General features: G+C 35.6%; 4 protein-coding genes and 2 long non-coding RNA genes across 10 annotated transcripts; 2 read left to right on the top strand and 4 right to left on the bottom strand.

The window, feature by feature from the left end:
• Positions 1-4,349: 4,349 nt before the first annotated feature.
• LOC108949704 lies at positions 4,350-5,659 on the bottom strand. The gene is made up of 3 exons (XR_001974849.2): positions 5,571-5,659; positions 4,874-4,953; positions 4,350-4,686 (listed from the first exon to the last, which is right to left on the bottom strand). It is a non-coding gene; the product is annotated as an uncharacterized LOC108949704 (long non-coding RNA).
• Positions 5,660-7,167: 1,508 nt separating this feature from the next.
• Positions 7,168-18,708, bottom strand: LOC108949703. Of its 5 annotated transcripts, none has more exons than XR_001974848.2 (8): positions 18,572-18,690; positions 18,230-18,448; positions 11,156-11,332; positions 10,368-10,512; positions 9,767-9,820; positions 9,278-9,416; positions 7,583-7,682; positions 7,168-7,508 (listed from the first exon to the last, which is right to left on the bottom strand). It is a non-coding gene; the product is annotated as an uncharacterized LOC108949703 (long non-coding RNA). The 5 variants fall into 5 exon arrangements; XR_003396083.1 differs by having other exon boundaries at positions 9,301-9,416; XR_003396085.1 differs by lacking the exon at positions 18,230-18,448 and having other exon boundaries at positions 7,423-7,682; positions 9,301-9,416; positions 18,572-18,708.
• Positions 7,707-15,491, top strand: LOC100177797. Its single transcript, XM_002121518.4, has 12 exons — positions 7,707-7,873; positions 8,805-8,909; positions 9,286-9,380; positions 9,769-9,944; positions 10,404-10,523; positions 11,160-11,354; positions 11,714-11,843; positions 12,085-12,204; positions 12,523-13,233; positions 13,473-13,749; positions 14,091-14,178; positions 14,777-15,491. The coding sequence occupies exons 1-12, from the start codon at positions 7,794-7,796 to the stop codon at positions 15,227-15,229; spliced, it is 2,550 nt and encodes an 849-aa protein (XP_002121554.2). The 5' UTR covers positions 7,707-7,793; the 3' UTR covers positions 15,230-15,491.
• Positions 16,247-21,028, top strand: LOC100135651 (endostyle-specific gene). The gene is given in 11 exon segments (NM_001114129.1): positions 16,247-16,294; positions 16,585-16,759; positions 17,210-17,390; positions 17,671-17,844; positions 18,240-18,400; positions 18,593-18,803; positions 19,100-19,221; positions 19,309-19,513; positions 19,667-19,979; positions 20,238-20,551; positions 20,851-21,028. Coding segments are annotated over 11 exon segments (1,953 nt in total). The 5' UTR covers positions 16,247-16,258; the 3' UTR covers positions 20,912-21,028.
• A 198-nt stretch (positions 21,029-21,226) lies between these two features.
• LOC100186432 (methyltransferase-like protein 4) lies at positions 21,227-22,956 on the bottom strand. Its single transcript, XM_002127079.4, has one exon. It carries the CDS (start codon positions 22,920-22,922, stop codon positions 21,765-21,767), a length of 1,158 nt encoding a protein of 385 aa, XP_002127115.1. The 5' UTR covers positions 22,923-22,956; the 3' UTR covers positions 21,227-21,764.
• On the bottom strand, positions 22,944-25,014 carry LOC100178530 (cytochrome c oxidase assembly factor 7-like). Its single transcript, XM_002126999.4, has 4 exons — positions 24,791-25,014; positions 24,330-24,470; positions 24,055-24,194; positions 22,944-23,691 (listed from the first exon to the last, which is right to left on the bottom strand). Exons 1-4 carry the CDS (start codon positions 24,894-24,896, stop codon positions 23,332-23,334), a joined length of 747 nt encoding a protein of 248 aa, XP_002127035.1. The 5' UTR covers positions 24,897-25,014; the 3' UTR covers positions 22,944-23,331.
• Positions 25,015-25,021: the final 7 nt, after the last annotated feature.

Raw genomic sequence — 25,021 nt, 5'->3', positions numbered from 1 at the left:
ACATGAATACGACACACCTGACATTAATATGACACACCTGACCTGGATATGACACACATGACATTAATACGACACACATGACATTAATATGACATATATAAAAATACGACACACATGACATGAATACGACACACATGACATAAATATGACACACCTGACATAAATATGACATGAATACGACATTAATATGACACACCTGACATTAATCTCATTAATACGACATTAATACGACACTCATGACATAAAACACATGACATAAATACGACACACCTGACATAAATACGACACACCTGACATAAATCTCATAGATACGACATAAATACGACACTCATGACATAAAACACATGACATAAATACGACACACCTGACATAAATACGACACACATGACATAAATATGACACACATGACATAAATATGACACAAGCAACTACAGGTCTACTTTCTTACTTTTTTTTATTGCTTGGTCATCATTGTCTGGAGAGGTTTCTTCACTGGCACGGAAACTTTTTTTTATCAGCAAAGGCATCAACCCAATTTTCATTTTACAAATTCTGTGAACCCTTTCAAATTCAGCCCTAAATTTTACCGGTCTACGAATTTTCTTGGTAAAGTTCAAGTATATACTCGTCATTAATAATGTTTCAAATGCATTTTGATTCAGCTTTGCTTGTTTGTTATACAAAGTAAAAGGTTTTCATTTAAATCTAATGTGTCAATCATATACCACTACAGCTTCTGAAAAGTAAAGAATTGATAATCATATATTCACATCATTCAACTTCTAAACGTGTAGAACTCAAAACCTAATTTTACGGCGCTGCTTTTAATGGCATATTGAATTCTGCTTTAATATACTCGAAACATTAAAACTTTGTATAAATGTATTAAATCTACGGTCCAACAATTCAAACACGATTCTGTAGAAATGTATCAAATCTATGGTTACGGTGTAACTGCCACGACTTTCATCCATTATTTCTTTAACATTATTTCATTTTAGGCGTGTTTTAACAACTGTTTTTCTGTACCGTTACTGCCCAACTTTTCGTTTTTGTAAACTCCGCGTTCCTCGTTATCGTGACCAAAGAGACAAAGTAATTTTCACTCATTCATTCTTTCATGTGAGTTTTGAATTAAATATAAGGCCCAGTAAATTCTTCTTTGTTCAACAAGTTCTAAGTAAAGTTCCTTTTTATCCGGAAAGTCGAGAAGTTAAAATGGGTTTAACAGCAACAACAAGATTTATTTAGTGTTTTAAAAATATAATTTTATTTTTATTAATCGGCAACAAAATTAGTGTTTTGGTTTTCAAAATGCAAGTGCTTTCATATGGAAATTACTGAATCAGTCAGTTATCTTAGAAATTGTGTGCTTAATTTAGCTTTTCATGTGATTGCTTTTTATTTAAAAATTGTGCGGTTTATCAATAAATTATATATTGTTAGGAATTACATAAAGTGTCGAAGGGATTCGACATTTCATCCAAAACATTATTTCTTTAACATTATTTCTTTTTATGCGTGTTTTAACAACTGTTTTTCTGTACCGTTACTACCCAACTTTTCGTTTTTGTAAACTCCGCGTTCCTCGTTATCGTGACCAAAGAGACAAAGTAATTTTCACTCATTCATTCTTTCATGTGAGTTTTGAATTAAATATAAGGCCCAGTAAATTCTTCTTTGTTCAACAAGTAAGTTCTAAGTAAAGTTCCTTTTTATCCGGAAAGTTGAGAAGTTAAAATGGGTTTAACAGCAACAACAAGATTTATTTAGTGTTTTAAAAATATAATTTTATTTTTATTAATCGGCAACAAAATTAGTGTTTTGTTTTTCAAAATGCAAGTGCTTTCATATGGATATTACTGAATCAGTCAGTTATCTTAGAAATTGTGTGCTTAATTTAGCTTTTCATGTGATTGCTTTTTATTTAAAAATTGTGCGGTTTATTCTAAAAATTGAATATTGTTAGGAATTAAATAAAGTGTCGAAGGGATTCGACATTTATTGCACAAACATTTCTTGTGCCATGTAGTGAAACATCATCAAGGTATTAGACGAAATGTTGGTACAATATGAATCTGCTTATAATATATTGAATGCTTGTTTATTTATTTTATTTTAAAACGAAGATTCCAACCACGCCCAGGAGGCTGCTTCGCTCGTGGTCGTTGAGGTTTTTTTTACCAGGACCTCTCGCCAGTAGCCCTATTTATACCTGGACCTTGATCTTCTGTTTCAAGATGATCAAGGCACGCTAGGAAGCGATCGACGCCACCCAACGGTTTTCGATGAGCGTAGCGATTGCAAAGTTGCCGCAAACACGAACAACACACACAACCAGAACTGCAACCTGGACTGACCGTCTTATAAACTGAACTTACACCTCCCAACACACCATCGTTATACGTGGCTTACCGCGTTAAGAGGCGTACTGTGAGAAATTGGACACAAGACACAAGAAATTGGGACACGGCACGCACTTCTGACCTGACATTGGCTGATCCAATGATTTAAAATATAAAAATATAGAAGGGGTGAGCTGTAGCACCTAATCATTTTCACCGCAGTTGTTTATGTATATGTTTGTATGTGTGGAATGAAGTGTAGAACTGTAAATTCTCAGTCACCATGACTGGACAAGCAGGACTTAAAATTTCAGTAAGTTTTTAAAAGAGCCCCCACAGTTAGATAGGCTCCCCAAAACAGAGCCCCCACAGTTAGATAGGCTCCCCAAAACAGAGCCCCCACAGTTAGATAGGCTCCCCAAAACAGAGCCCCCACAGTTAGATAGGCTCCCCAAAACAGAGCCCCCACAGTTAGATAGGCTCCCCAAAACAGAGCCCCCACAGTTAGATAGGCTCCCCAAAACAGAGCCCCCACAGTTAGATAGGCTCCCCAAAACAGAGCCCCCACAGTTAGATAGGCTCCCTAAAACAGAGCCCCCACAGTTAGATAGGCTCCCTAAAACAGAGCCCCAATAGTTAGACAGGCTCCCAGGGTTACTGCCACATCACTGGAGTAGAGGTTGCATAGAGATTACAAACACGCATAACATCTGTACGAAATTAATTCTCTTTCATTGGCATTTTTGCGAAAGACAAAAAGACAAAAAATGAAAACGAGAAAGACAAAAAATGAAAACGAGAACGAGAACAAAAATGGAGCTCCACGGAACGTAAAAATAAAAAAGCGCCAGCGAGTAACAAAAGACAAAAAATACGTAAAAATCGGTACCGAACGCTAAAAACAAAAATTGCCAATGATGGAGAATTAATGCGCACATCATGTATACAAAAACGTCAGACACCCCATGCAAGCCTCCTATCCGCCGCAATGACAACCCCATTTAAAGGACCCATTATCAGCAAGTTCAACAATAGTAGACGAATCAGAGATTTCAGAGACGGTTACCTCATAATATGCATAGTATTGGAACACGTACGTATTTAATTACAGCAAGCTTAAAGTAATCTTTATTTAAATCCAGTCATGTTTTTCGTCATCAATTATGACGCAATAGACCCAAAGGATGACGTCACTCTGGAGACCTTACACAAATGCCCACATCATGGATTTATCAGAATATTACAGTTCACTTTGTGTATAATGTGAGTGTGTATCAATACATACAATGAACACCACAAACCCCCAACACCACCATACCCCACCCCATACAATAAGCCAAGCAACACAGCATTCTCTATGGGCCAATACAATTATAATTATAATTAATATTTAGAACCGCTTTTATTGCACCGTCGCAAACCGTCGCATCGCGTCGAAATAACTAGTTGTTTACGAAGTGGGGAAACTGCATAAGAACGGATTTGGGAGCTAACTATATCTTGCTTCAACGCAAGACTGATCGAACCGAGTGATCTTAGTAATCACTTTATCCGTCGCAACAGCGTCGAGTTTGCGTTGCATATTCGCGCTTGTTGTCAATTCAAAAAAGGAATGACAACATAAAACGACACCTGTAAACCTAACAATTAAATAGTTAGTTTTTTTTTATTTTTAGGGGGCCTGACAGTTTAATAATTTTTTATCCCTACCCTAGTCGCAGGTTTGGCGCCTAATTGTTTTGCAGTGGAACCCACCAGCTTTCGCTGACCGGACTTTTAACCACCGGCGTGTTGGAATATGGTTTTCGCAAACCAGGCACTGCTTGTTTGGCCTGAGTGCAATGACACGTGTTGTGTCGGCCGCGGGTGCAGTGTCCCAGTTCTACCTAACTTAAACTTCCTAACAGCGATCCCTAGTTAAAGCGATGTCACTTCTATCTATCCGATGCCGACTGCCCGGCCTTGCTAATAAGTGACACCAGGAGTATGGGTTACAGTTGGAAATCTGACCTGCGCGCACCGTTCTTATGCAGGTTGTTTACTCACACACACACACATAGAGGAATAAAACCCAAGATTCCCAACCACGTTACATTACTAACGTGTACAAAGGTGGACTTCAAATTAATCTTTCGATCTCCATACACTTCCCCACACCACACCAAACACCGTGTGCCATCACATAAACATTCGATTTTAAACAAGCATTCAATATTAAGGGACTTTTTATGCTACAGCTCACATAAGTTAGTATTTACATCGACTAAGAATAAATCCTAGTCTGGGAATGCTATGGCTCCACTTCGTTCTTGCGCTTTTGGTTCCGTCTTTTGACTTCTTTCTGCATAGAAGTAATAAAACGTTAGATTTGTAGCTTTTTCGCTCTTTTTAATTTTATAAATTTATCAGTTACCATATATTTAATATTGTAGGTATTTTGTATTACGAAAGTGCTGGAAATTATTGTTAAACCCAAGATGAATCGACAATGGTTGCTACAGTTTGAGTTCAGTGATCATTAAACTTACCGAAATATTCTCAGCGTTCACGGAAACGGCTCGTACCAATACACTCGTATATAGCGGAGTAGATGGCGTAGTGTCTGCATCTGTAATGTTAAAACATTAATTAACTTAAATAGGAAATGTTTTAGTTACAGCATGCAGGAGCTGTAATTTACATATAGCCAGAGACACGGCTCATAATAACACCCTGCGCCCAAAGTGGTTAGCGCGCCCGTCTCTAACCTTGCGGAAAAGGTTCAAGGCTCGTATGTGTCATTGGGCAACACTTTACGGCAATTTCTTCAACCCAGTGGCCACTAATGGGTTGTTTAAAATTGTCACAAAAGGAAGAACGAAAAATTTTCCATAGTTGGTCAATAATGTGTTGTTTAAATTGTAACATAAAAGAAATATTTACAATATATTATTGCAACCAGCGATAAAGCACGAACATCCTGTTCTATAAGAATGATAAACACTCACTTTTAACGGTGCAAATCCAAAACTTGCGGCGGCGGCTGCCACTCAAGGCATCTTTATTCGTGAGCGAGATAACATTGATGTGATTTGAACACAAAACTTCGGTCTGTACTGCTTCAGTGTAGATTCAAATATTTCAAAGTTTTATTGAACTAATTTTCAAATTAGCGAGCTGTAAATTAAACGTTAAACATTAATACAAAAAATAGTTACATTATATGATGTAGGCTATATTCAGTACTTAAACAAATCCTTATCTAAATCCAAGTTGCCTTTGCGCAACTATACAATATAACTTCCAACTGCTTTACGCAAACCTTCTTACAAAACTTGGCAAGTCAAAAGAACAAGCTCCGCCCCAAACTCACATTAGCAAAAACGAAAACGTGTTAATCACGTGGAAAGCTGGGAGCTGATTGGTTAATTGCTAGGAGCAACGTTGTGGATTGTGACGTAACAAGGCTAAATTGAATCTCGCGCGAATTCCAGCGCTTAGTGCTGCCTTTCCAAAACATTAAGGCCTGAGTTTCGAGATAGGATTTGATAAGCAGTACCTTAACGTCAGGTAACACTGAAGTCTATTTATAGTAACAACGGATTGTAAAGATTACGGCAATTATTATTTTTGCTGGAATTCCTGCGACTTGTGTGAACACACGTAGTAAACAATCAGGCCACAAAATACTACAGTAATAGTTATTCGCTTAAAGAATGTACGAAACATACAAGTTACAAAAACTATTTAAATAGAGTACTGTGGGGGAAGATGAGACACCTTTAGCACATGATATCCAAATATCCTGATCGTGTTTTAAACAATTAACAACGCTATTTTAGAATCACACAGGTTCATACACTTCTACAGTTTGTTTTAGAGTCATATAGAGGATACTGTTTTATAATTCTTTGAATATTCCTTGTTTACTACCAAATTGAACAAGAAAATAGAATAAAAAAGTGTTTCATCTTACCTTAACCTACTGGGGTCATGAACTTTGTGATAATATATACTTCCTGTTACTTTGATGCATCATTATTTTATTATATTACCGTTAAACAAAAGAATACCAGTGGTACAATACCTTGTCTACACGTATAATGTATCATAATTAACGAATGGGGAATACCGTATAACGTAGTAGTAGGTCAACTCTGGTCAAATCCCAAATCATCTGGCCTACCTTGCTTTAGTTACTTACTCATATTAATCATATTTAAATCGTATCGGTTATTGTTTGGGTGCTATACCCGGCTTTTTATTTCTAAGAATATGATTTGTTACAATAGTCGGGGCGAAAATCGTTGTAACAATGGTTTATGGGAGTCTTGATGACACGTTTTTTATAATTCTTTGAATGTTCTGTTTGCTAATGAGACGGGAAAATAGATTGAAAAGATATGCCATCTACTCTCACCCCACTATATAATATGGTATTCTTACAAAGCTAACGATATCATGCGAAATTGTACTTTAGCAAAATAGTGGACACGAGCTGAGGTATTCTAACGACGTCATATCGAGTATGTATAATACTGTGGGGTAAGATGGATACCGCTTAATCGTGTTTTAACACATAACAATTAACGCTTTTTTAGAGGCGTGACGATACGGTTTTATAATTCTGTCAATATATTTCGTATGCTACCAAACGGAACGATACAAGAGAACACGTACCATCTTATCCCAACCTACTATACCATGGGGTAAGACGGGACACTTTAAAAACATGTTCAAATACTCTGATCGTGTTTTAGACAATTGACAACGGTCTATGGGAGTCGTGAGTATACGGTTTTATATTTTATCGAATGTTTTTGACAAATAAACTCGTATGAAATACCAGCATATTGGTGTATTACGAAACTTGCGATAAAATCATTAACGTTTGTATTAAACAAAACAAAATATCTACGAAACACTTTTACAATTTTAATTGCTATGTAATGTTGAACTGTGGATTAGAAAAAGGGGAAGAAAATTATAGAATATGCAAAAAAAAAACAAAAAGTGTATTGTATTAAATAAACAAAAACACAATCTAAAACAATCTTCAGAAGAAGTTACAACAATGAATTCATTTAAATTGATAAAAAACATCTTTATTTCGTGCAAAATCCAGATGTATGAAATTGTAAGTATGTCAGTTCAACTGTGGTGTAAGTATGTCAGTTGTTTCATCTGTGAGACAAAATGAATTGAATCTACCAAGTAATACAATCACTTATGACGTCACAGAAGGCAATAGTTTGTACCATTGTTATGTAATAGTATCCGGTGAGTGATTGCAGATGCAAATCATCATTTCCCTTATATGGAAGTCTCCTTGTCTATGGTCTGTGATGTCACAAACACCTGTGTGATGTAATAAAACAAATCATAACTTCAATATATGAACTGTAATGCACAGTAAAGTATCTTCGTTTCTTTCGAATCAAGAAATTAGAAAAGACAATATTTTTTAAAATGAAGTTTCATATTTTGTCATTTTTATTGTTGATATTGTCTGTGAGAAAAAGTGCTTCGGTTTTAAATCAAATTAGATGGTAAGTGGCTAATATACTTAAGCTAGTGTAAACATACTCATACATCATATACATGAATTCAGTATTTGTTGTAAATGGAATATGTGCTTTTATACCTATAAGAAGCTGCTAAACTAGGAAGTTAAGAGTTACGGGTTGGTGATTTGGGTAAAACAATTACTTACAAAGTTACATATGTGGTAACTCCTAAGGGGGCCACAAGTTGTATGAAACGGAACACCTGTGTTATAACAACTGTCGTCGCCCCACTATACTAGTATAAATGAAAGTTACTTTTATTTATTTATAGTAGTGGTAAAAATCCGGGTGTTCTTAGTTAGACATTGCCGGTTTAAAAGATTAACAGAATGTAACTTGCTTATGCTAGAATAAGTACAAGTGTTTAGTCACAATAACATTATTATGATGTCAGCAGTTTCCTGTTTCCTTAAAGGTGTAACGGACCTAATGGTTGTTACTATCTTGGTAGTTGGCATGAAGTAAATAAATATAAAACATCAAATACAAAACTGTATAATGTAAAACATCATGTATTATACATGCATATTGTTCTAATACTGTCTGGCATAAATCTAATAAAAATCTTTTTGCCAATTTAATTTTGAACACCAATATTTAACGTCCTTTTTAGTATTTAGGTCGCCTTTATTAGGGTGGACCATTACTTATTAGAACAGGGTATTAGTATTGTAGCTGTATTAGTATTGTAATTTACTAATATATGTATTATTAAGTTAAATGATTTACACAGAATGATTGTAACTTTATTATCTTCGCGTGGCGGGGCAACTACAGTCATTATAACCTGGGTGTTTTGTTTCATAAACCTTAAGATTAACATGTATGTAATGTTATACAGTGTTTATCTATGTTATAAATGATGTGTTTTATATATTTTACATGAAGTAATATACAATATAATATACCACAGGTGTGATACAAGCATAGATAACACAACCCAAGTGTGGAAGTCGTATAATGATTCAACATCTGCTTGTGTTAAGTGTGGGTCAATATATAGACTATTTGAAGACAGGTAACCGTCATATAGCATATTATGTATAATTAGTAACTAGTAAGTAAGCAATGAAACCATATGTGTCTGGTGTATGAAACATATCATATGAATTAGGTGAGCATGAGGTATATGTATACTAGTATTAAGTATATATTAAGATACCTATGTTATAACCTGGTAATGAGCATGGGATGTTTGAATACACCATGTGTATTTGGTGTATAAGGAGACACCCATGTTATAATAGAAATGAGCATGAGGTGTATGAATACACCATGTGTGCTTGGTGTATAAGGAGACACCCATGTTATAACTCAACAAGGATCACACAGTATGTATGTGGTGTATTATTATTAATTACAATATAATAAAAGAATCTTTACTACTTTTATAGAAGTCAAGTAGACACCTCTTGTTGCGTGGGTGGTGCGTTCACAGGGACCAGGTGTTCTGTTCCTTGTGGAGGGGTGACTGTCGCTTGTCAAAACCGTAAGTTGAGTGTTTTCATGAGTACTTTGGGTTAGTCTGTATAAAAAGAAAACTATGTTATAACTTGACATTGAGCACGAGGTGTTTAAATTCACCATGTATTTCTGCTTTTTGGTGAATAAGAAGACACCCATGTTATAACTCAACAGCCTGTATAAGGTGTATGAATACACAATGTGTGTCTGATGTATAAGACACCCATGTTATAGACAGTGAGCATGAGGTGTATAAAAAACATGCATGTCTGGTGGATAAAAAATTCCATGTATAACTCTACAGCATTCACTTAGTAAAGCTACAATATATAATAGCCTACATAATACTCTTCTTATATTTACTCACTATTTTCTACACCAAACACATACAAAAGTAAAGCAACCACTTACAGAGAACACTTTCTGCGTGAATACACCGCAGCAATCTTGTGATGGCTACAATGACTGTGGAGATGGCACAGATGAGATTAAACTTTCACAAATTACACCCGGGTGCACTCAGTGTGAAAATAATCAGTTTCAATGCAAAATGGTATCAATATTCCCACAATGTTTTCCCAGATCCAAGGTGTGTTCTTGCAGACTGTAAACTGGTTTAGCTATTGTTATGTTAATCTGGCACTGTGGATTAGTGGTTGAGGGCTTGTATTGTAAGCGAAGGATAATGTGTTCAATGATCTACTAACAGCTGTATGAGTCATGGAACAAGACACTTAACAGACGTTGACAGTGGTCACTAATGGCTTGTAGCACCCTGGGTATCGGGCCAATAGGCCAACTCCGGTCTAAATCTCAGGTCCCATAGATGGCACTTTGCAGAACCTTACCCACATAGAATATGCAATATGTGATCTAAGATTTAGTCAAAAGTGCTCAAGGTGTGCAGTTTAGGAAACACAATTGTCTAACTTTGATTGATTTTTGCCTAAAAGGTTGCATCTAATACACCAGTAGCTCATATTATTTTACTTGTTTTTGTATAACCATCAACCTTTAAAATCTTTACCGAAATTCCCACTTGCACCAGGTATGTGACGGGGTAAAGAACTGTGTGGCAGGCTCCGATGAAATCAATTGTTTATACCACGGTGGAAGGTGCAGGGGGTTTCTGTGTACCAACATCCCACAATGTATTGCTGAGAATGAGGTAGATTTATTTATACTCTAAGAATATTTTGTTTAATTAAATAGTTCGAACAAATTTCTAAGTTCTTTTTTTCTGCTGTGCCTCATTGTAGGACCTCACCCATATAGAATAGAATGTGTGTATACAAAGTTGGTAATAAACTATCTGTGCTATAAATCCAATGTACCATGTCATGTCTTAAAACAGACCTCAGTAACATCTCACACTAAACTACTATTTAAGCCAAGTTAGCCATAGTATCTCACAGACTCAGTCCCCGTTTCTTCAATAAACATTGCACTGCTCTTGCTTGCCATAGTATCTCAGGGATTTTTACCCATTTAGAAAAAAATCAAAATCACACTACCCTAAAATTCTGGTTTCTTTTATGTATATCAAGCTACCCTAACATATACCCAGTATACAATGCCGCATCTAACAGATTCTCACCCATATAGAATAGAATCAAAATATCAACATTACAAATAAATCCCAGTTTTTTTTAATGAACATCACATTATCATTTTGGCATTTTTTACCCAGGAACGCAACACCTTGCAATAGTATCTCAGGGATTTACCCATATAGAATAAGAATCAAAACCACCCTACACTAAAATAATGGAATCTTCTATACATATATCAATATCTTACCCAGGTATGCAACGGGCACAAGGATTGTTATGATGGTTCAGATGAGGAAGGTTGTTACCTTGGATGTCAGGGTCACTTCCATTGTAACAATACTGGGAAGATGCAACAACTTCCATTGGGAAAATGCAACGATAATGAAACCGTTGTGACAAACAAAGTGTGTGATGATGTCATAGACTGTGGGAACAGCGCAGATGAAGTAAGAATTAAAAATAAAAACATAAAAGTTTAACTAAAATTAAAGTAAAATATAGAGACAAGCAATTTAAGACAGTTTCAATAAAAATATGACACATGGCCCTATGTATGATACAATTTTTACCTAAGATACGATATAAATACACTGTCATGTTTGTATTGAAACTCAAAAATTCTGTGTTTTATACAGCTTGCTTAAAGACATTTATAATATTTATTTAATAAAACTGGAACTGTACACCATGTGTATCTGGTGTATAAGAAGACACCCATATTAAAACTTGGCAGTAAGCATGAGGTGTATGAAAGATGAATTAGATATCTCTATCTGGCAAATAACCAAATCTCTTCCACTCACAGTCAAACTGTCACAGTTGGACAGCATGGAGTAGCTGGCAGCCATGTTTGTGCCCAAACAACAACCAAGCTGGAGAAAAAGTTAGAGCTCGAAAATGTGTCACACACACTAATGTAAACACTCATGTCAATGGTAAATATAACTTGGGGTTTAAACTTGTGTTTGCTAAATGGGGTGTAACGGTCACGCCTTTTACCCAAAACATTCTTTCTTTCTTTTTTTTATAAATAAGCGTGTTTTAACAACTGTTGTTTTACCAATACTACCTGTCTTTTCGCTTTTGTAAAATCTACCGATCGTGACCGAAGAGACGAAATAATTTTATTTCATTTAATACTTGTGAATAGACATAAACCTGAAACTATATATGCAGGAAAATGCAATGGATTAAACACTGACACATTGAATTGTAACTGCACATTAGAAACAACAACAACTGCAGCACAAACAACAGATGCAACAACAACAACAGAAACAACAACTACGGCACCAGGTATAGTGAAAACATAACAAATACGTATATATATATATATATATAGGACTTTTAGATTTAGAATATCAAAAAATAACATACCAAGCAGCACTTATAACAATTTGCGATCTTAGGTGTCATGTTTTTTAATTGTTTAACGAAATCCGGGTGACATTATTTATACTTCGAATTTATGCTTATATTTGCAACAAGTACTGCCGTACTGGTTAATGGTTACTGCTTATAACTTATAAAGAAAAAAAAACAAACTTTTTTTATAAATTTATACACAGACTTTAATGATATTTAGCAACTAACCAAAGTATTTTAACTTCACAGTTGGGACAAGCCCGCCACTCAGCGAAAGCATGATTGCAATAATTTCGGTTGGAATCTTAGCCGGGATAATTCTCATAGTAATTATCATCCTACTAACCTATGCGTGCTGGAACAAAAGAGTTACAGACAAAAGAAAAAGAGCGATAAGTCAACACTACAACCCACAAAGCATTGACCCACTTTACCCCACCAACAACACATTAATGCAGAGCACACATACACTGCCTATTTCCACAAATACATTAGGAAGATCTCCTATGTCCAACTTTTCCCACTCCCCATCACAAAAGAACCAAAACACCCCGCTACCTGCAACACCGGATTCAATAGAACCACCATATGAAAGTATATCGGACTTACGAGCAAAGCAAATTGACCCGTACGCACAAACTGGGGTTTCTTTGTTTGATACTTCACCTACACGAGACTATACTTCATCAATGACATCACCACCCCCTCTCCCACAAAGGTCAGCTTCCCTAATGTCCCTCTCAAGTCTTGGGGTAAATGAAATGGGGCATAAACCACACAGAGAACGAACAATATCAAGATTTCCAGCAGAAGAATTGGGTCACCCTCCAAAAGCCCCACTACGTAAAACAAAGAGTGTCGATACATTAGACAAGGATGGTTACATAGTTCCCATACCTTCAGTTAGAAGACCGAGAACAAAATCAAAATCTGTTGATCTTGTTTTGCCACCGCTTAAAAGTGAGTTTGGATTTAAAAACTTGTTTTATATGTTTATAATAATGTTGACATAAATTTGTAACACAAGGCACATACGGTGTATTCATATACCCTCATCCCTGTTGGGATATAACATGGGTATCTTCTTATACACGACGAGACACACATGGTATTCATACACATTATGTTCATTGTTAAGATATAACATGGGTGTCTATACAGCAATGTGCTGCATTTAAACTAGTATTACTTCACAACAGATGACCAATATGCCACAATGCAAGCATCACCAGAACACAGAGTGAGCAGCGCAAGTGCCAACAGCAGCCCCTACAAAAACCATGTCCGAAAATATTCAAGAGAGAATGCTCTAACTGCTCACCGCTCGACAGCAGCACCACGGCGAAGATATAGGAATAGGCAACATAAAGATGGGAATGGCAGTAGGTCGTTGTACGTTGCAAGAGCTAGAGGCAGCACATCATCAGAGCGAGCGTATCATTCCGATACATATGCAAGCATGAGTGGATCAATCAGGTACATAGCCCTTAGGCGTCAGCATTACTGTTTTTTAATATATATGTTTTATTATACAATTGGTTGGACTTGATTTTTGTCTAATACATTTTCATAGCACCAGATCCTTAGGGGCATTGTTACAATACAGTTATATCCATAGCATGAAACATAGGGAAGTTCAATGAATATTGTGGCGAACACTGTACAATTTTGGCCCTGCTTTTTGTATAGACACTTAATTTTAACAGCACGAGAACCGAGTTGTAAAACTGGGTTGGTAAAACATATCATGGCAACCCAGTTTTAAAAATAATGGTGACGTGCCAACCAGCCACCTCTAATATAACTCCTATATTCAGTTATCAGGGTGATGTTGACAGCGATTCTGGGTACGATGTGTCACGAATGTCATCATCAGATTTTATTCCTCCTGGCACACCATATAAGGTAATCACCCATAAGTTATGTTGTGTTCTTGGGTTTGTATTGAAACGCCAAATTGTAGAGTGAAACGCTGGAATAGCGAATGAAACGCTCGAATAGCGAATGAAAACTAAGGCGAGCACACACGTATATATAGGGCACTTAATTGCGACATAGCGACACAAATAACTACATAGCTACACAAAATAACTACATAGCTACACAATTAATAATGAATCACGCTGACTGCGGCACATTGCGCAGGGCAAATCACGTGACTAAGGCATGCAAGTGCGAACCACGCTGATTGCGGCACATTGCGCAGATCACGTGGCTACGGCATGCAAGTGCGCCCTTGTCGGGGGTGTGCCCGGAGGCGTGTCCACAACAAGTTACATATGTGGAAACTTGTAAATGGGCAGAGGTGTAAGAAACAAAACATCTGTGTTATAAGGTATGTTGTTGCCCAGCCCAGGGAGATAAGTAGCAGCAAAACTTTCACACTGTGTGTAGTTTTTAATGTACTGACACAGTTTTTGTTAATTGATAAAATTATGCACAATTTTAATGACTTTTTTTGCCCACCATGCGAGGATGAATAAGTTACATTCATTCATGCAAGGTATCACCAATGAGGAAGAAGGGAGGGGAACAGATAAGTCCTCCACCGTTTGATCCTCCCAAGTTAAACAGAAGAAGGATTTCATCCTTGGATGATCTGACAGCATCCGGATTGGGAGGGAAAAAGTTGATTTACACAACACTTGCTACAGCTACAGATGAAGAAGAGAGTGCAGATGAGAAAAAGGAGAAAAAAGAGAAAAATAAAGAAGGCTACACAAACGTGTTGCCTAAATCAAAAAAAGAAGAACCCCAGCTAACTAATGGAAGTGCTAGTAATAAACACCAGGCAACACTGAATGGATCACCGTTTCATGAATACGGCAAATTAAGCCCTGTAGTGTCACCTAGTGATAAGTACCCTGATCAAAACGAAACTCATTATGATGTCATATTCAGAGACAGTTTACAATCACAACATAATGGCAACGACAATCGAGAAGGATTTCTATAAATATTGTAACTGATTCTGATTGTAAAACTAATTTATTACCGCTTTTTTTGTGAATACTTGAATTTTCAACTACAATTTGTGCACAAACATTTTTTCAACCTTTATAGACACATAGTATTTTGTATTTTATTTTTATATAAAAATGATAACACATTAATTTTTCCTACTTAGTACACTGTAGTTCAAACCACTGCCTTTCCACCAAAAAATTAATTTGTGATTAGGTACAAAAGTTTCTATAATACACAATTAAAAAAGCATACCGATATTTTTATTTATTATATATATATTTGATTTGTCTATACACTTGCATTATAAAAAAAGCAGCCAGAGCAGTATCAGATATATACCCCTAACAAAACATTTATTAAAATAAGGGTGAAAAAATCTGGCTGGTGCAAATCTGAGTTTTAATTGAACACATACTGTTTCAGTTTAAATTTAATCCATTTTGTTGTTAAAACTAATGCTCCATGCTCATTGCTGTCAACTAAACATAATCACAATGAACGAAAAACAGATAACAAGAAAAACAACAATTAATCTCACTCTTGTGTCAGAGTTAAAACAATACAGACATCACATGATGGTAAAAATCACATAATTAGCAAATGTGTCAATCTTTATATATAGTATAATTAACAATACACACTAACTGTCAAGTTATGATAACACTAACGGGTGCTTAATTTGAGTAATTAACATTATATACAAACTTTATACAACAAATCATTTATTCAGAGTTTAATCAGTAACTCTTAACACAAGTTTATCAAAGCAAAACAATTGAACGCATGTCTATGTTTGAATATTGGAATACATATTAACTAATAACCTTGGATACAGTTTATACTGCAATAACTTGATCAAAATATTTTTCGATACCTTGGTTCAAAACATGTTTTATCAAGTGTTGTTGCTACACTTGTGCGGTGAATTACAAATGATTTGTTTGCTAAAAATGTGTATAAAAGGCAGTAGAAATGGGGGATAGGCAGTCACATTTGACTTGGATCACAAAGAAGAAACATGAAGATATTGTTCGTTCTACTGGCTGCTTTGGCGGTAAGTAACAAAAGAAATTTGTTGTGCAAATTCAACTTTATGTTCAGATTTACATTTGCCATTTGTGTTGAATTATAAATTTTAAGCGTGTAATTACTTACTGGAAAATAAGTCAACTCTAGCCAAAATTACAATTCCCTGAAGTGCATCGCTGTAGAACCTTACCCATATATTATATATAATAAGATAAATTAAACAAAAAGGAATAACATAGCAGTATGTCACCCTAGTCCCTAGGAACCCCTAATGTCATGCCAATAAATTTAACTGTTAACTAAACTACTCTCCAGGTCGCCAATGCTTACAGTTACACCCACTGTGGTTGTAAACGCTTCCTCGTTTACCCCAAACCTCAAGCATTCTGCTACCACATCCAATATAAAAGTTGCTGGTGCTCCTACAAGTATTATGAACCTGTTCTCCATGTTTACCCTGGAAAGGACTGTGGAACTCTAGGATGGACAGGTAAAAAATAAAATATGAACAATTAATTTTTTAGTGAACTTTGTTTAACTTTTTTGTTTTGAATCTTGTCAATTTATTTTCTTCAGCATATTTGTTTATTTTTTTAAAAAAACTTGTTTTCTTCTAATTTTAAGAAACTGTTGGCAGGGTAGATTTTACCCAGAAATAGTTATTACACTTTTGCAACAGAACTAACGCAGGGCAAAGGTTGTATTCTGTTGAACTATCCTAGTACTAGTTATTTCCTGAATCCTGATATCAAAAAAACTCTCACAAAGTCCAAATCCCGATAAAGATTGGCCAAGTGACAGACACAGGAAAAAGTTGAATAAAATTAGCTATTTTCCACCAGTAAAGCCAAAATAGTCTACATTCCATAATAAACATCCTATTACAATAAACTATGCCCAGCAGAAATAACATGAAGTTTTACTTTTTTCCTAAATTCAGAAACACCAATTGAGGATCTTCAAACTGAAATGGAAAACCTACTGAAGGAATCGCTGCTCGAGATAACCAAGAAGATGACGCTTAGAAAAGTTGTGTTTGTACGACAACTCACTAAAACTGCGGATGAATATAAAGAAGAATACAAAAAGAACATCACTCGATACTATGCCTATTATATCGCGTAAGTAAATAAAATGAAAACTAGTTATTAGAATATTTATATACCGCCTTTTTATTTACTGTTTTAATGCTGTCCTACAATTGGATTAGGCTACTGCTACTGCCCATTATGCATCATGTTTTTTACATATAATACTACAGTTAAAAGGCACTAATAAGCATGGAATAATAACCAAATTAAAAACAAGCTTATTACAACCTAGTTTAAAACAATCCCTTACTAAAATATATATATATTATATATATAGGCCTATATATATAAATACACAATACTTTTCTAGGTCTGCTGACAGCATCTTAAGAAAAGAGCATCTGATTAAAGAAAGAAATGAATTAATTGAAGAATACAATGAACAATTGGACCAGAAAGTCACGGCTGCTGTTGAGAAATGTACAACGGACATTCTTGCTAAAATCAAGATAATTGCTGCCTACCATGAAAAACTTGTAAAGAGGTAAAATAGAAATAGAACAAGTCTGCTTTAAAAGCCTAAGCTGGTTGTGTTTTTTCATATAACTTACACAACTGTATGTATTTGATCATTAGACTTAACTTAGTACTTTTTAAAACATATCTCCATTATACATATACAAAAAATGGCAATAGCCTACTTACAAGACTGCATTTTTGTCTTTCAAATACAAACAAAACTATAAAACATAGGTAAACTGCCGCATATTTAATTATAAAAAATCAAATTTTAAAAAACTTATCCTAGTATGTAGTATACTGTTTACAGAGCGGTAACCGGTATTTAGTAAAAATTTCTGCTGGTGTTACTAACATAAAATTTAGGGTATTAGATAAAGTGAGATAATGCTAAAAACTAACTTACGCACCTTTTTACAGCGCTGTTGGGTGTCTTGAGACCCGTGAACAGAAGATTGAGGAATACATTACTACATTGGAGAATAAATGCAAGTTGTATGTGGGAAGGTTCGTTTCAAAACATTTAGCAATCCTTGAGCAGAATAAGAAGTATTACCGCGCTACACTGGCTAAAGTGCATGGTAGGTGCAATGAATGTAATTAATGTAACTTGCTTTATCCTAACAAGGCTGGAAAACAACAGTTGTTATAACACGGGTGCTCTGTTTTACACACCTCTTGCCTACTAGTCTACATCATGAACTGAAGAAAATTTGATCGAAAAGCTGCTATAGTCAAAGTCTACCACTTACCTTAGTTGTTAAATTCCACAGGAAGTGCTCTCTGGCAGAAAGCTAAAGTCGACGCTGTAATTGAGGTCTACCACGAACAGGAAGCTAAAAAGATCTCCGTCTTGGCAAAAGAATACGCTGACACACTAAACACATGCAAGGCTAAATTGATCACAAATTACAGATGCGCTTATAAATGCTATATGTCAAACTCGTGCTTACGATTCTATAAGAAGACATATTACAGTTACTGGTGAGTCAAAATTTAGTATTCTTACATTATTAAAACTATAATTTGTTTGGTGTAAAAATAGTTGATAAAACGACACAAATAATCAAATATGTCTTATGCAGCTTTGGCAATTTAACATTTCGCGGGAAATTTTATTTGCGAAGATCTTTTCCCTAACTTAGAAATCGGACGCTGTTTATTTAAACATAATTTATGGGGACAAATTAAGTAATGATATAGATTATTTAGGTAAAACCAGTCATTTTTAAGATCGGAGATTCCACCTTTAATGAGATACTATGTTTTTTATATGACAGCCGCAATCTTGGTTGCTGGTACAAATATACACCAAGTTACTGTGTCGTACGAAAAACTCTCTGTCCATTCTACTATCCATACAAACCAATCTCTTTCTCCTGCCTGAGAACATGTGTTGTCCGTAAGTTATTTACCCAACTTCACTTGCAGCATTTGTCTATAAGCGTACAGAATAGTATAATTTATCTTTTAACTTGTTCGTTTATAGCTGCCGTCGTTCGCAATGGAGCCACCATAATCAAAGAGCTGGAAGAGAAATTGAAAAAGGCCATCAAAGAATACGTTGTTATCTTTACCGCATGGAAAACCAAATGGACTCAATATCATACTGAGTACTGCGATAAATACAACGAGATTCTAAAAGAAAGACACGAATGGTACATCAGAAGAGTGATCGCTCGATTTGTCGTTGAGTAAGTAGACATTAGTGTGGGGTAAGATGGTACAAGTTTTAATTTCCTTTTCTCGACCCATTTGAATAGTAAACCATTAAAGAATATTTACAGAATTATAAAACCGTAGCTCCGCGACTCAAAAATAGCTTCGTTAATTTATTTCTTTTACAGAAACAACAGCACCGAATTAACAGCCTTACAAAAGGCTGAGATCGCAAAATTAAAGAAAGAACTGAACGAACGAAGAACCGAAGCAGTCCTTACTTACAAAAAGAAATTGCTCAACCTTCTCTTGGAATGTGTCGCTAAATTTAATGAAAACATCGAGGAATACAAGCAGAAGGCGTTGGATTTGATCAAGGGAATTGCAAAGGCATTCGATGCATGCTTGACAAAGCGAAAGGCCGACATTCTTGCTTACAGATTTAAAATGATCAAGCACTCATTCTCGGAAAAGGAAATCATGAGAAAAGATATGATCAAGGTATATGATTGTTTAAATAGTTATTTTACCATAAACATAAATGCAAAATGGCTGAGCGGGTAGAACGGTAGGTTATACGGGTTAACCCTGTCCGTTACAAGGGCACAAGGCTTTTGGGATTCCTTGTGTTACAGTTTTATAATTCTGTAAAATTCTTTGTTTCCTACCAAATGCGAAGACGAAAGAAAATAAAAATACTTCAACCCACTATAGGCCCACCGCTTTAATTGAAATTAATCGAAATCGCTCCTGTTTCAGAGCAAACTCGTTCATTTGCGCCGCTACAAAGAAATGCTGAAGACTTATCACGACGGTGAAGAGTTCCCCGAAGAAGTTAATGCTATGATAGAAGCATACGAGGACAAGCTTGAGAATTACTGCGAAGATATATTGGAAGAATGTACAAAGGATTGGAGCGCTGCGATACCTAAGCTTACCCATCATTACGCGTGTAGCTATACCTGTAGAGAAGGAAGATTCTGTATGCCTAGGTTCTGCTTTGGTGGATACTTCAGATGGGTTGTAAAATACCCCACTGCAAAATGCTACACTTACTACTACAGATGCTACAGGTGATTAAATGTAATATTTTTACCTTCGCGTGACTGGACAACAATAGTCGTTATAGAACACGGGTATTTTGTTTCATACACCTCGTGTCCGCGCACGTGTTACCACATGGAACTTTGTGGGTGAATATCGTTTGTGATGTTTTCATGTAAAGCTGAAAATTTGGACCCATTAGCGACAACAGGGTTAGATCGAATAATACTATTTTACTATCTTGTTCAATGACATATTTGCTTACTACACCCGCAATGGCACACTTAAGACTATCTGCATCGTTCTAAACGTTTCAATTTTGTTTCAGAACAACCTGCAACTACAGAGTCTTCTACCAAAAGGGTTGCTACAGATACGGGTGCCACTAAACTGTTGCATCCTTCGTCAGCGTAACGAGATGCATATTAGATGTATCTTGTAGTAGTGAATAAGCTTTACTTGACGACAATCGTATTGTCCTAATGAATAAATAAAGCCGCTGACACAACATATGTATTCTGTACGATTGCTTAATATGCAGAAAGCCTTTAGTAAACAGGCGTCTAGGAAAAGGCATATTTGTTAGATCCATGGCGTGAGAGCTATTAACACTAACATAGGCAACGCAACCACAACGAAAAGCGCATCTCGCCATACTGGTGTTAGCATCATTTGTGCTTAAACCAATAGGTTTGATTAAACGTCAACCATCATACTTGTTGCAACCCATGATATAGTATTGTAGGGTAAGAAGCAGATAATATCCTGATCGTGTATTAAACAGTTAATAACGGTATATGAGGGTCGTAAGGCTGTGGTTTTATACTTTTTCTTTCTTTACTATCAAATGGGACGGGAAAATAGAATGAAAAAGTGTCCCACTTTCCCCCATCCTACTGAATCATGCGTGGCGGAAAACGTCAATTCGAACTTCGATTAAGAAACAGCGGTTTAAAACTGATGTACCAGGTCGACAAGCTAAACGGCCATACTCCTAACGCGTGTAACTAATGAATGTAGCAGTAACTACTTAAAGTTAATTTAAAACATTCATGCTTGTCCAATACTACAAATATAAAAATTGAACATTGATCCCAAAACAACACTGGGAACATATGCTTGGAAACAATCACCTGACAAATAAACTGTTTAAAAAGAAAGACAGCTTTATGAAAAATTCATTTACTCCAAAAAAGAACTTTTTTTTGCAAAGAAAAGTATAAAAAATGATATTTTGAAAATTTAAGATATTTTTGCTTCTTCAAAATATGAGACATTTTGAAATTTTAAAACCTCGTTGCCCCATGAAGTCCAACCTGGTATTAAATTCCTTGCAAACATTTCTAAACATTTTGAATTCTCTTGAAGATCAGTGTAGCGCTGTAATATCTCACTTAGTGGTGGTTTGTGCGAGTGTTGAGAACATGGGATGCTACAAATAACAAGCTCTTTCATATTTTCAATGCATTTTGGTTGGTGTGATCGTTTTGGGTTGTACCTGCCAATTATAATGGTCTCATATGGCTTTTTGTGGAGGCTGTCAAAAGGATAAAGAGGTTTTCCAGCAATTGTAACTTTCACCCAATGCCATATAACTTGAAAGTCAATATTCCACATTGGGAACAAAGTTTTTTTGACAAAGTTCATAATTCTTTGTTTGTTTGTCACCCACACTATGACATAACAACCTTCTTCTGTTAATTGTGGAACAGGCATCTTTATGATGTCATCAAAGGACAACCAGTTATATTTTTTACCCCTTTTAACTGACTTATTTTCCCAAGGTGGGTCCATTACAATACAGTTATATTTTCCTCCATTTTTGCTCTCTTCCACTATTTGTTTTAAACCTTCCATGTCTGACATTAAATATCTTGCATTCCCGGGAATTAGAAGTGAATCAGAATCCAGTTTAACTTGTATCGGAAATTCAGATCCATTTTCGGTTAAAAATTGGCCTTTAATCAATTTTGGAAACAACCCATTAGTGGCCACTGGGTTGGAGCAATCAATTTCAGAAAACTTTGAAGACTTTTTTTCCATAGATTGTTCAATATTGCTATTTCGTACAGTTTTAAATTGATCTTTTACAGAATCAAGTGCAGTTTGTAGTTTTCCAACAACTAACTCATGGTGCTCTTGAGCTTTAATCTCTTCCATGCTAAACGGTGATTTCCTTTTCCTTCGTTTCCGTTTTCCATTTTTTGACAAAATATTTTCCCCAATTTTTATACCCTCTTCAATAAATGGTGTTCCGATCGCAAAATATTCTTCTTTAAGTTGAAATGATTTGATGTCATCAAAATTAGGAGCCCGAGCCAGCGTATTTCTATAAACTTTCTTTGTGTACAACTGGTGACACACAACAACAGTTTCATCATTTTCAACAATTATTGACATTATTTGTTACCTATTCATGTCCTAAATAACAACAATTATTGGCACAAATTTCACACACAGATTAAAATTATGACCTAGTTTGTACCAATAACTTCTTTTAACTGAAGCAGTGATTTTAAAAGTGGGTTGATTTAAACTTTAGGTTAGAAAGTGTCACACAAATATTTAAATTTGAAAAATCACTAAATATATTCTACATGGGTCAAGTTCTACAGCAAAGCGTGACATGAGATCCTACCCTAACACTCGTAAATACTGTTTGGTACTAAATTAATACATTAATCCATTATTGATACACACTTGCATTTTATGGTGCAGAGCCTCACACACATAGAATATAACTAATAGTCTGGAAGCCAACAACAGTTTAAGAACCACTGCACTAAAGATAAATTAAGAGAAATTAAAATCAGGTGTTTCCAAATGATAATGAAGTTGACTGGTTCATTAACTTTTCCTTTTTCTCTGAAAAACTTTTCGCTCGTTCGTAAGACTTTTCCACCCCATCGCCCCTCGCGTGCATCAAACTTATATTATGGCAACCCCTATAATCACCTAGTTCGCATGACTTTTCAGCATATTTCGCGGCAAGTCTTAAATTTGGCTTCAAATCTTCAAACCCTTTCATATAGAAATAACTCAACACGTTACAACCAACTGCATCGTTTAAAGCGCAAGATTTTTGCAGAGCTTCAAGAATTCGAGATTGAACGGGTTTTTCAGTTTCTTCGACAGTTTTTAAATAATCAACGAACGGTTTACGGGATTTCTGTGAAAAACAAGAAATTCACTGTAGTATTTATGGTATCTTAATCTTCTCTATCATATGAACAGGAAAACTGTATGTGCCTAATCTAATGTCAGTGGTCAGGTTGTAATAAAACACTTTATTTATATACCAAATTAAACAATTGTTATGAACACATACTTCAGCACTCATCAGCAGCAAACGGCCCCAAACCTGGGGTGGCAGACCTACCCTGGAATTGTCTCAACTGTATTAAATAGTAAACCAATAAGTTAGTCCTTGCATTTATAAAGTTTGATGCCTATGCTATTAATGCATAATCATACCATACATTCATTCATTGACAGTTAAATTTGATTGAACTATTTTAGTCTATTAGAATACCTCATCTTGTTGTAGCAGTAGAGCCATATTACAGCATGCAGTGGCCAATCTATCATTCTTTCCTTGGTCTCTGTACTTCTCTTGCTGGCAAGCACTTCGATAATACTTAAATGCCTCAAGCTCACTTTTCTCTAAACCGCCTGTAAAGAAAGTTTATTATTTTAGAAAATAATATTTTTCTCCACACCACCTAAAAAAAAACGTTTTTTTCTTTTCAGTTGTATTAACAATGTTATGCCTAGCAGCAATAACAGCGGAGTTTAATAGGAGCCTACCTTTTCCCAGCATGTGGTATTGGCCCACTTTAAAACAGCAAGGAGCATTCTTATATTTGTCACAACATTCTTTGTAAGTTGTTGCAGCTTCTGGGAATTTTTTTCGAATCGTTTCAAGAAATTCCCCCAATCTGTAGCAACCTGGAGACAAATAATATAGGTTAGAATACCCATGTGTCTTGAAAACTAATATTAGACACCAAATATGTAGCAAAAAGCAAAAAGGGGAAAGAATTAATGAAGCTCATTTGAGTGATGTAACTATTTAGTGTTGCTATTACTGCCAGCATGCGTGTCCTTATAGTTTCCCCTATTTTTAATACACCACAAAAAAAGTAGACAAATTTGCAAGTAGATAGTAGCCACAACATATAGCCACCCCATATGCCGAAATTTAGTTGGGTGCAACAAGTGTAACTTACCAAAATTACGAAACAAAATGAACGCAATTATAAACTTACAATCTGCGTCTTTTTCTTTGTGGCAACCGAACATAAACTCTATTTCCGTGTTGCTTAAATATTCCTTCACCTCTTCGGGGTCTTTAAAGTTTACAAGCCCGGCCATTTCGTAAACTTTTCGTGGTTAATGTGCCAAATGTAAGTAAGAACCTTACATATAAAAAAAAACACAAAAAGCAAAAGTCACACATGAATTCAGGGAGTTCCCCAGGTTTAAAACAGTTTCCAAAG

Source organism: Ciona intestinalis, chromosome 8 (genome assembly GCF_000224145.3).
Source record: "Ciona intestinalis chromosome 8, KH, whole genome shotgun sequence".
Taxonomy (NCBI): Eukaryota; Metazoa; Chordata; class Ascidiacea; order Phlebobranchia; family Cionidae; genus Ciona; species Ciona intestinalis.
The sequence above is the reverse complement of the archived record's forward strand: the minus strand, read 5'-3'. Positions and strand labels throughout refer to the sequence as shown.

Coding starts and splice junctions, on each gene's coding strand:
- LOC100177797 (XM_002121518.4), top strand. CDS start 7,794: ATGAAGTTTCATATTTTGTCATTTTTATTGTTGATATTGTCTGTGAGA. Junction 9,381..9,768: donor GACTGTCGCTTGTCAAAACC/GTAAGTTGAGTG, acceptor AACCACTTACAG/AGAACACTTTCTGCGTGAAT. Junction 11,355..11,713: donor GTGGGAACAGCGCAGATGAA/GTAAGAATTAAA, acceptor TTCCACTCACAG/TCAAACTGTCACAGTTGGAC.
- LOC100186432 (XM_002127079.4), bottom strand. CDS start 22,922: ATGTCAATAATTGTTGAAAATGATGAAACTGTTGTTGTGTGTCACCAG.
- LOC100178530 (XM_002126999.4), bottom strand. CDS start 24,896: ATGGCCGGGCTTGTAAACTTTAAAGACCCCGAAGAGGTGAAGGAATAT. Junction 24,471..24,790: donor CAAAGAAAAAGACGCAGATT/GTAAGTTTATAA, acceptor ATTTGTCTCCAG/GTTGCTACAGATTGGGGGAA. Junction 24,195..24,329: donor ATACCACATGCTGGGAAAAG/GTAGGCTCCTAT, acceptor CTTTCTTTACAG/GCGGTTTAGAGAAAAGTGAG.